We start from the raw sequence: 12,137 nt of genomic DNA on the forward strand, positions 1-12,137 counted from the left end.
AAGAGCAAAGGTCCTTCTTTTTTAAAAGGAAAGAACTGCAAAAATGCCTAGATACACAAAGGTTGATGCAATGCTCAGTCTAAGAAATATCGTATCATAAACAACATAAATGTCCCTCTATGAGATAATATGTTATAGAGCTACTTATTGAGAAAGTGGCTACAATCATAAGTGAAAAATTCAGGACATATAAAACGCCATATGACGCTGCTGCTGCTAAATCGCTTCAGTCGTGTCCGACTCTGTGCGACCCCATAGACGGCAGCCCACCAGGCAACCCCGTCCCTGGGATTCTCCAGGCAAGAACACTGGAGTGGGTTGCCATTTCCTTCTCCAATGCATGAAAGTGAAAAGTGAAAGTGAAGTCGCTCAGTCATGTCCGACTCTTAGCGACCCCATATACTACTACTCCAGCTATTTTCAAAATATATGCGTTCAAAAAAGACTGAAAGTATCCTTCCTTGAGTTAAAAGAAAAAACAAGGGACTGAAAGGAAACACTTCTAAAACATTAATAATGGTAACCACTCTTAACAGGTAGAGAGATTAGGGTCTGATCCCTGGGTTGGGAAGACCCCCTGGAGGGCACAACAGACTCCAGTATTCTTGCCTGGAGAATCCCATGGGCAGAGAAGCCTGGTGGGCTACAGTGTCAAACACAGACTAACGCAACTTAGAGCACACGCACATAGTTGGGTGATGGGACTATACTGGCCATCTTAAATTTGTATCTTTTGCATCCCCTGTTTTTTCCAAGTTTTCTAAAATTATGATAATTTTTACAACAGGAGAATTTTTTTTCAAAAACAAAAAATAAGAAAGGACTGGAATGGAGACAGGGCAGGAAGACAGAAGAAGCAGAATGAAGATATATGAAAAGGCAAAGAGAAACAAAGAAGAGGGAAAAAAAACTTGAAACAAGATATTCAAGCACAAAATCACTGCTAGTTTCACTTTTCATACCAGGAAATTAAAGTTTTTTAATCTGGTGTCAGTAAGGTTTCAGTGAGAATAGTATCTTACTGGGAAGGTTGGTTTTGCCTATGTGACTCTGGACAACATGACATAATCACTTTGCACTCCCAATTTCCACAACTAGAATAGTATCTCTGAAACATGAGAATTGTTATAACTCCTTTACAGTTTAAAAAAAAGTCTCATGGACCTTTAGTTTAAATTATTTTAATTACAAGTTAATTTAATTTGTACCGAGTATGGCCTAAATATAAATAAATTCTTAAAAATATTTATACAATCAAGACCAAATCAAATTGATTATAATAAAACAAATATCATGGGACATATTAAATATTTTATTGCAATTAATGTTGGGTTTGAAGATAGATATGACATCATGTATAGTTCTCAATCTTTTCCTGTATTTTTTTTTTAACTTCAATCCAATCACTCATAAAATGCACACAGAACTTTTTAGGAATCCTGTTGTTAACTTTGAAAAACTAGATCTCTCACTTAACCAAACTGCTGAGAACAATTCTTGAAGTTTTACACGTGGTTTACATGTGGTTCAAACGTTAGCTCCAAAGTTTAATTTGGAGTGACCAAGACACTTCTTTCTGGACCTCAGTTCCCTCACCTGCAAAATAGTGAGTATAATGCTCTCATGAAAGATCTTTGCAAAGTATAAACAAACATGCTACATGTTTTAGTTGTAATTTAACCAACACTAGAGAAGAGCGAGAAAAACTGAAAGGAAAAAATGAAAATCTCCAACCCAGCCTACATCCCTAGTCTGGCTTCACTCATTCCCCTACCCAACCTGGACTTCATGGTCAGTTAACCATTTCAGTAATGCACCTAAAACCATGCTAGTATCCTTTGCCCTCTTGAGTTCTTTTTTAAATTCGCAGTGTGAATAATACCCACTTTTGGAATTCACTCAATTCTAGGTGCTCAATCTCTAGACAAACTCACAACTGCTCAACAATCTCCTGGTTAACCTACTCCAATTCCCCATTCTTCCACAGTAACAAGACCAAATCTTCTCCATACTCAAGATCCCCACCCCTAGCCCCACTCCTCATCCCTACTCAGCACATGACCTTGTTCCTCCTCACTGAGGATATTTAATGAATGAGTTTCAGTGCCAACACATTCAGTTAATTGCTGACAAACCTTACAGATGCTTCCTACGGATTATTACCCACAATTGATCCCCTTCTCAAAGGCCTGCATTATTTCAACTAGAAATTAAGATGGTCTATACATTCTCTGTGCCTCCATTCTAATTCCAATTTATCTTATTCAGCACTGTAAGATTAAAGTTCACTTCTAAACTCTATTACTCTCTGCTTAAAAGTTATTCTTCAGCTAAATATTAAAACAATCGACAACATGATCCAAAAAAACTTTTCCTATTCATTTTCTAAAACTGGTACCTGTCCCAGGAAAATTAAATTCTTTAACATTTTCTGAAGCACACATTCCTTCCCTTATAGTTACTATCTAGGCACTTTCTCCCTGCCTGCCTTGTCAATATATCCATCAAAATCATTCTAGACAGCAATATGCAGTACATATCAAGTATTTAAAAACATTCAGTGCCACAAACATCGTAATTCCTTTTCCAAGAACTTATCCTATGAAATAAACGGACACAAAATTAAAAAAAATAAAGTCTATATTAAGGACTATTTAATGGTAAATATTTAGAAACATTTCCACGAATTTCACAATGCATCAACAGCATATGTGTATACTTTTTATAGACAAATTATTATTTACAGATATATACCAATGTTAACAATGCTTATTGCTGCTGCTGCTAAGTCGCTTCAGTCGTGTCCAATTCTGTGTGACCCCACAGACGGCAGTCCATGAGGCTCCCCGTCCCTGGATTCTCCAGGCAAGAACACTGGAGTGGGTTGCCATTTCCTTCTCCAATGCATGAAAGTGAAAAGTAAAAGTGAAGTCGTGAAGTCGCTCAGTCGTGTCTGACTCTTAGCGACCCCATGGACTATAGCCTACCAGGCTCCTCCAGCCATGGGATTTTCCAGGCAAGAGTATTGGAGTGGGGTGCCATTGCCTTCTCCAGCTTATTGCTAGGTAATAGTATTAAAACACGATTTTTTTTTCCCCTGAGTTTTCCTGTACCATTTGAAGTTTTTACTACATGCTTCAACTTCCCACTGAGTTTTAAGTATCATCCAGGCAAGATGGAAAGGGTATTCTACTCAAATTTATTTATTATTTATTTATGTAAGTACTACTGCTTAAAGAAGGGTTACCAGTCCTTGGAGTGCACAAGAGATAATACATTAGCATTATGAAAGCCAAAAATAAGCAGGCAATGTAAAAAAGGAAGCTATAAATCAGGTCTTATAAAGGAGCCCTATTTGGCACCCTAAGTTATTTGGTCTTGGCATTATCCCACAGAGGATGAAGAGCCACTTAAACAAGAGGAAGATATGTTCAGATTTTCATTTTCTATTATATATAGAGCATTTTGAAGAACAGATAAAAAGGAGGAGTGGCATTAAGAATGAAAGCAGGGAAAACAGGAAACCTACTGCAATCGTCTTAGAAGGAGATAAGGAGGGCATGAACTACAGCAGTGATATTAAAAATGTGGAAATAGGCAGTAAAACTGACACAATTGTGTTTGGCTGGATCTGATGAGACAGTCATAAACTTTTGGCGTAAACAATAGGTTATTAACAAAAAATGGGAGGGGGGACCAGAAGACAAAAATAAGTAGTCTGAAAAAAAAAAAAGTAAAGATTTATCTTCTTGAAATAACATTTATCACACATCAGCCGACATATGCAGACTTCTCGCTGCACATAATGAAAAGTTTCCAAACTACTTAGCTTAACACTGAAGGTTTTCCTTGGAAAGACTGATACTTCATCTCCCTCCACTTCACTAACTCATTCTCATTCTCACCCCTGTGCCTTTGCTTACGCCATTTTCCTGCCAGGAATGCCCTTTTCTTCCCTCAATCTCATTTCCCTGCTCTGTTCTTCCTCTGTCTCACTCTTCAAGAAAATACCAATTCTTAGTGTCTTTAACTTGTTATTCATCTCTTATGTAAAATTAAAAATGATACTGATTTCATAAGCTTACAATGAATGTATCTTCATAATGGATTTTGACTAGCCTAAAGAAAAGAGAGTAAATAACTCACCAATCCAGCAATGCCAAAGGATGAGAGATTCAAAAAGGTACTGAAATATGATTAAATGCCAGAACTTTGTTTTGTCCCATACAGTATTTCTGTCCTCCTCACTCTATTAGGCCAGACTTTCACTACTTCATACTCTCAATGTACCTAATTCTAGCAGCTACTTTTATTTTTCTACTTTACTATTTAACTTATACAGACCACACAATCAAAATTCCAATACCTAATGGTCTTGGTTTTAACAAGTCATAGCTAAAATAAAAATTGCTTCTGAGGGAGAATCTAGAATAACCCAAGAGAAAAGTAAGTTTTACTACCTGTACATCTACAGCATTACTTTGCTAAATGGACATTCTTATTTTCTGGTTCTCCATTACATTCTGAAGACTTGAAATTGCCAAAAAACTTCCACCACTGTAATGATCATCTCAGTGTAATTTTCAACTAAATGTAACACATAATGGCAAAATATTAGAACTGGGACTCTTGCCATCAATGAAATTACTAGTCATGTAAAACAGAATACTCTTATTAAAGCATGGGACAATATGAGGAATATTTTAACAATGTGGGACAACAGAAAAGATAGTAACATAGCTGCAGAGCTGTACAAAATTAATTACAAATTACAAGACCATAAATGATATACCAACCCAAAGGAAAAGATCACTTTTTTTAAGGTAAGGAATGGAGAAAATAGGAGGAAAAAAATTTGAAAAGAATTTTAAGTCAAACCTTTTGATCACAGAGAGGAAAGTCTAGTGAACTGAAGTTCCTAACATTTGTTGTACACTTCCCTGCACTAGTAAATAATTCAAGTTACATAATGTTTTACATTTGAAGTTTATAAAAATAATCCTTAACATAGAGCTAAGACAAGTATAAACTAATTGTGAACCTCTTAAGAAGAAAATAAAGAGTGCCTATATGGAAGAAATATGCAGAAAGTTCTCTTACCTTGAATATACCAACCCAATCTTTTGGATGTGGATGGATATATGGAGTTAAAGTATAATGACATTCTAAATGTGCATTAGGAAGATAACTCTTGGCCACATTTTGAAAGATGACATGGGCAAAGTTGGAAGTCTGCAATGGAACTTCTTGAAAGGATGTCATTGTGAATCTGAAACAAGTAAATTATACATATTTAATGATACCAAGTAAGAAAAAACTCATACCTTGAGAAAATATATAGCTTTAAAAGTAAATTACATGGATATTCTCAGAGAATTATTGAAAAGACATACTTCTTAAACACTGGAACTCCTTTCGATATGATTAAATATAAAAACACAAACTGGGAAGTAATTAATTTACAAAATGGTTCAGAAAGTTCAACAAGTTAAAAAAACTTAAAAACCAAACTTTCACCTCTCCTGCAAAGCCCAGCCCTCTGCTCCTCTTGCAAACCAAAAGCAGTGTTTCTATGTTGAACGCCTGAACCTGCATCACTTTCCTCCCTAATCCGACCTAATGCATCCCTCCACCTAGAGCCTAGTCAACTTCTCTGTCATGCATTCCTGATCCACATTCATGATCCCCAGCTTTTCTGAACCCCGGCTACATATTAGAATCATTAGGGAGTCTTAGAAAAAGACAATGACTTTTTGGGACCTGGGCACTGCATGCAAGTGTGTGTATACACATTCTTTTTTAAGCCTCCCAAAGTAATCTTAATCCTATATACAGCCAGCACAGAGAAATACTATTTGGACTATGACTCAAACCATCAATTTAAGTCTCCATTAGCAGCTCTCACAGATTCCCAGGACTGGGCTATCTTCTTGGGCTTCTGGTAAACACTCGTTCAAATCTCTCAGATTATGTAAAATCTCAGTTGGTCTACTTGGAATAGTTCAGCCTATTTGTTCATCTCTACCTATACCAATTCTACCCTTTCATTCTATCTTGATTCCAGCATTATTGCATCCTTTCCATATAGTTACTGATTAAAAACACATGTATTTTTAAATATATAGTGTCAATGAAAAACATACTGTTGAGAATCTATTATAGATTCAGTGAGTGCTCACTAACAGCACTTGCTAGCAGATGAATGGTGAAAGTGGCCTATAAAAATCTTCAAAACCTAAATGTTTTCCGTATCATTTGCTCTACTTTTGAAAAAATGATACAATTCACTCAAAAAATCTATCTCTACAGTGTGTCACAGACTCACTTCAGTCACTGTTTCTACAGTACCACATAGGAAACAATACCACTGACACAATGGCACTTGCTTCTGAGTCATCAAAACAAGAATCTCTGTAATAATGGGAAAAACCGGGTTAAGGCATTTGCTAACCAAATTATTCTAATTTACTTCACCAATCCATGAAGTTTCTACAGAAGTAACACTAATCACATTTGGGGGGGGGGGGGGCGCCACACTGCGAGGCTTGCAGGATCTTAGTTCCCAGACCAGGGACTAAACCTGGCCAAGGCAGTGAAAGCATTAGTGTCTTTACCAGTAGACTAACAGCAAATTCTCAACACTACTCACATTTTAACAATTACTAAGAAGTCTTTATTTCTAGGAAGATCTAAGATAATATGCTTTTCCATGTTTCTTTTGTTGATCTGAAATACTAAAGCTAATCTTTAAAATTCTGAAATAACACTTCAGAAAACGCCCAATTTTCTTTTTGTCTCTTCTCTACTTCTCTTATGGTCAAGATACTGCTTTGTACTTTTAGGATATACAATATACTGGTCATCCCACAAAGAGACTGTCACTCGTGAGCCTGAAAGCCACTGTGGCAGAATACCAGGCTGGATGTCTACCAGCCTCTCCCACCTGAGGTTTGCCAGGATTCTAAGGTAAAGAGAACGCATTCAGTAGTAAATTTCCTGTATCTCTCCACTAACAAAAAGGCTTTATTACCAACAACTCTACTTCACAGAAAGACTTAACAGTCAATAGTCTCCAGCTGACAACCTAAAGTCTTCAGAAAAATGAAAAGGTAGCACAACACTAGAAACTTCCTAAAGTAAGTGTTCATTACTTTGTTTCTTTGAATAGTCTGAGCAAACCTGGGCCCAAAGGGATGTCATGATGTTAACAAAACCACTAATAATAATCTCCTTTCAAGTTTAGTGGCTTCCTTTAAAAAAAAAAAAAAAAACCTTTGATTCCAGTTTTGAAAAAATGTTCACTACTTGTTATAAAAAATCCATGAGAAAGACTACAGCTAAACTAACTGAACCAAACTCTTTTAGATACAACTACCAAAACTGAGACAAGTGAATCAGTAATGTTTTTCTATGAAGAAAACAAAGTTAGCTTAGGGTGAGTTTCCCATGTTGTACATTAAAAGTAATTTAAGAATGAAACTTTTTTCGTAAAACTTAAATATGTTCCTAAAGTAAACTAAATCAACAAAACAGTATATGTTATACAACAAGGTAGAGGAGGTTAAACTTTTGTTTAACCTCAATTACAAGAGCGTTTAAAAATCAATACTTAGACTTTTACTTCACTGAAAAGTTTTAAGATATAAAACAACATAAAGGTATATACATATATGTGGGCGTCCCAGGTGGCTCAGTGGTAAAGAATCCACCTGCCAAAGCAGGAGACACGGGTTCGATCTCTGGGTCAGGAAGATCCCCTGGAGAAGGAAATGGCAACCCACTCCAGTATTCTTGCCTGGAAAATTCCACGGACAAAGGAGCCTGGTCTTTAATAGTCCATGGGACCGCAAGAGTCAGACTCAACTTAGCAACTAAAGCAATACACATATGTGTTTGTGTATGTATATGCTTATAAATGTATCAAAAGGGACTAAAAAGCACACACTACAGTCTTTACTCGAGTTATGTGTGAAAAGAGGACTTAATAGAACTTCAACTTTTAACTCAATTGACTGAATTTTTACCAGTATATTTAATGTACTATTTTCATTATTTTAAATAAACACATTAACAAGAAATTTCATTTTTAAACTCTCTCCCCAAAATTCAAGTTTTTAATACAAAACTCTATCAGATATTAAATATATTCATGATGCTTATAAATCTTTAGAGCAAGATAATTTGCAATTATCCCATTAATAACCTTCATTAATCTCTCCCAACACTAACCTCTTTAAACATTTCAATCTGACTATAACTACAGAAATATTTTTACAAAAGTCACTTCATTCTCATTACTTTTTTAATTAATTCCAATATAACTTCTACTCATAAAAAAGTTAACAAGGATAAATGTTATCTGAATGTAACTACAACATGAATCAATCCTTTTTAAACAGTAAAATATCTAATTCCCATACAGTTTATATTTCATTCTTCACACAGATAAAAAAACGGAGTGAAAAGATGGTAAATCTTTTAAAATCATTAAAATTCACTGAGAATGCTAATTCACAATGATTCACAGGCACACACACAGACCCACACACCATCCAGTGGGGAAGTAATGTGCAAAGTCACTGCATCACCTTGTGGTAGTGTTTGGGAAGTGTAGCTTCACTGATAGCATGAGAAAAAGAACAAACAGCCTCAGCTGGAGAGGAAATACAGTGCTTACCACAAAAGTAGGAGTAGCTTTACCATATCAAATTTCATTTTCCATTCTCTATAAAGTACACCTCTAGAAACATGGCAAACAATAAATAAATAAACCAAACCAGACTTACCAAGAACAAGAGTAAGGGGGACAGAAAGAGCAAAGGGGATCAACTGTATGCTGGCAGATGAAAACTATATTTTTGGTGGTAAACATGCTGTAGTATATACAGAATTAGAAATATGTTATACACATGAAACTAATGTAATAAACCAATGTTACATAAGTAAAAAAATAAAAAACACATGAGAACAGTTCAAAAAAAGAAAAAAGACATATCTGGCTGGGAAACAAAGTCTGAAATACCTTTACATGCTGTCTGCAGTGCCCTTTTCCCTATTTTCTGCTTTATTCCCTAACATCTCTAGGGTTCCTTTTAAGTGTTACGCTGTAAACTTAACTCTGTTAAGTCTTTGGTCTAAAATCCAATTTTTGTTATTTTTTGAGGACTCATCGATATCTAAGGAATAATAGACAATATGCAGTGGGCCCTCAGGTAAGTAGCTAAAATAAATTGAGGGCGGGGGAATATCAGTGTTATCTTCTTCCTCTTGGAACTTTTTCAAGCCCAAGCCTGATCTGGCTTTTCTGGTAGCATTTTTCCAGTGACTTCTGATACTCATTTTACTTACCTAGCCCAAAATGTGTAAACCTTAATCAAATAAAGTAGGAAGTTGACCATACTAAGAACTTCTGTGCATTAAATGTACAGAAAATTAAACTTTCTAATTTGGATATTTTATATAATTTGCTAATTCTAACACTTAGAATTCAAAAGGAAATAAGATAATTTTATTCTAGGTGATACTATTATTATAGTGATTTTATTTTTTTCAAAGTCCTTACCAGTTAAAGACGATAAATTATAGGTGAAATATCCTGATGTCCAGGATTTCCCTTAAAAAACTCCAGGGGTGATAAACCAAGATTAGCAAACTAGTGAGTCCTTAAACTCTTCTTTTTTTGGGTATTTTAAAAATTTCCATAATAAAACTTAGTAAATCCAAAGTAGACAAAGACTAGTAATAAAAACTCACATATGACCTCTTGCAATAGAAACACATTACACACAGTAGTTGAAATAGTAAAAAAATTTGTTTAATTTTCAGTTAATTATATATGAACTTTCAAACTTATCTCCAAACAGTTCGGGAAGAAGCTGAGTATCTGAAAGGAAAAACTACAGCTAATATTCTAATTGCTTCCAATTACTCACATTTCAGCTCAAAGACTGTATCAGCTGGCTTACAGACCAGAAAAGAATTATCAGCGATCTTTCTGGAAGGCAGAAGCAAATCCACCAATTTGTCAGTTTACACACTAACAGTCCTCCCAATCTCCAGAACTCTTACAGCGGAGTACCACTACTCATTACACTCTGCCAGGTGTCATGCACACCACTTAATTTTGTTTTAAATGGTGGTTCCTAAAAAGCTGTGAAACTGCCTTTTTATTAAATTAGAGGGGAGGGAATCTTTACCTTCCTGTAAGGGTTTGAGACAAACTAAACTTTAAAAGCCCATAGGTGGATATAGCCAAAATTTTACTTAGTAATATCGAAATTTCAAAAGAATGTAATCCAATAAACTTCATGTGTGAGGCAATGCCCCCAAAACAGTAAAAAGGGAACATGGTTAAGACCTTTCAAAAATATTTAACATCATTAAAAAAGATCGAAACTTAGAATTCCAAAATACCTGTTATTTTGTTAAGTAAAGGATATTTACCAGTTTATTCTACGCAAATAGCTGCAGCCATAATTGTATAAACAAGGGTGTGCAATTTAACAATGTAATGGCTAGAAAACGTAATCAAGTATTCTTTCAAGAAATCAAGTTTATTCTTGATAAGAACAAAACGAAGGCACCTTTCCATACCTGAATAGCACTCCAAGGGTAATTAGCCCACTTTGTTTTTAGATTTACATGTTACTCTAATAATCTCTTTTAACGCTTTTGGAATTGGGCTCCAAAACTACAATTAGTAATTCCTGCATGCAGCTATTCTACAACTAGCGAGAGTTGAAAACTTAAGACGTTTTCCTGTCCCTGACACAAAAGCGATTCATAACTACTTTGTAAAACCTAAAATATTTATAGAAAGTCAAATGTCACGGCGTTCTCAAACAAAATGATTACCAATAAGGTAATCTGTTTATCAGGACACATACATGCATACTAATCTCTTAGCAAACATTCCCCAAAATGACGAGCTCCTGTCGGGACTTGTCCACAACCTGCGGGCCTCCGGGATTTTGGGAGGGAGTGTTGTGAAATCAGGACAAGTTGCCTAAGCAAAGACAAACGTGACTCTTCTCGGAAGATTTAAGATCCCTTCGAGCAAAAGGCGTGACAGTCATTTATAAGCAGACAAGAGAAGCGTTCACTAACTCTACAACCCAGGTGACGTTGGAGATCGAGCACAAACAGCTAACTCCGCCTACGGCCCGAGGCGCACGGAGTCCCCGCCTCCTAATCTACTGGCGACTCAAACCAAAACACGGGTTTCACTCCGCACAGGCAAACCTCAGTGTCCCATTTCGACACGACCTAGGTGTTTTCCTAAGCTTACCTACCCCAGCAACCCAGACGCTACCCACGAAGCACTCACCCTAGAGCAGAGCCTCCGCCAAAGCACTTTCTTTTTCGGGGGTCGCTGGCTACTCGTCCCCAACCAAAGGGCCCACATCCCACACGGCTCCCCTAAGTCGCCAAGGCCTATCCCAGGGCCTCCCCGCCGTGTGGGACGGCCCCCGGTGGCTTTTTCCAACTCCTTTGCTAACCAAAGTTGCCCACACTCCCGTCACAATCACAGTCCGGGAGGAAAGGTTTGTCCTCGGGAAGGAAAGCATCGTCATTCGGCAGCATCGTCACCACGGAGACCATTCCCTAGACTAGCCAGGCCCCTAGACTCCAGAACTGAGGGGCGTATCACGAGCCCCGACAGAGCTCCAGGGGACGTCCACACCACGCAAGGCGCTGGGGCGGAATGGGGGAGGCGCTTACCGAGTGAGGAACTCTCGGGAAGAGGGGAGTGTTAAAGAGGTTTCCGAGCTTCAGCCGCCATCAGCCGCCGAACCTCTTCCGCCACCACAGCCTCCCTCTACCGACCGGTTACACCTCCCTACACGGCCAAAAGCCGGTGAAACGTCACTTCCTCCCATGGACCCGCCCCTTCCGCCGCCGACGTCACGAGGAGTCGGTCGGGCCTAACCGCTGAAATGTCAATCTGGTCGCACCCGGCAGTTAGCCACCCTGGTTGCGGACAGTAGGCTCCTGGACCCTAACAAACCCGAAATGGCCTGTTCCCTGGGCTCTGCTATTCCTCCGCTTTCTTCCGCTTTCTCTCAGATACCTGTGGCAACCAAACAGGATCCGTTTAGCTAGTGCATTTTTGACGTTTTAATTATTATTTTAATTGA

At 37.4% G+C, this 12,137-nt stretch overlaps 1 protein-coding gene across 2 annotated transcripts in view; it reads right to left on the reverse strand.

Moving 5' to 3' along the window:
* The window catches only part of TAX1BP1 (Tax1 binding protein 1), a 90,773-nt gene extending 78,932 nt beyond the window's left edge, over nt 1–11,841 (reverse strand). For both annotated transcript variants that reach the window (XM_042248641.2, XM_012176896.5), the window contains exons 1-2: nt 11,722–11,841; nt 5,101–5,269 (exon numbers count right to left, since the gene is read on the reverse strand). In XM_042248641.2, the coding sequence (XP_042104575.1) occupies nt 5,101–5,262 (162 nt within the window). In that variant the 5' untranslated portion in view covers nt 5,263–5,269; nt 11,722–11,841. The remainder of the gene's footprint in view (nt 1–5,100; nt 5,270–11,721) is intronic.
* Nucleotides 11,842–12,137: the final 296 nt, after the last annotated feature.

This window comes from Ovis aries, chromosome 4 (assembly GCF_016772045.2).
Source record: "Ovis aries strain OAR_USU_Benz2616 breed Rambouillet chromosome 4, ARS-UI_Ramb_v3.0, whole genome shotgun sequence".
NCBI classification, from domain to species: Eukaryota; Metazoa; Chordata; class Mammalia; order Artiodactyla; family Bovidae; genus Ovis; species Ovis aries.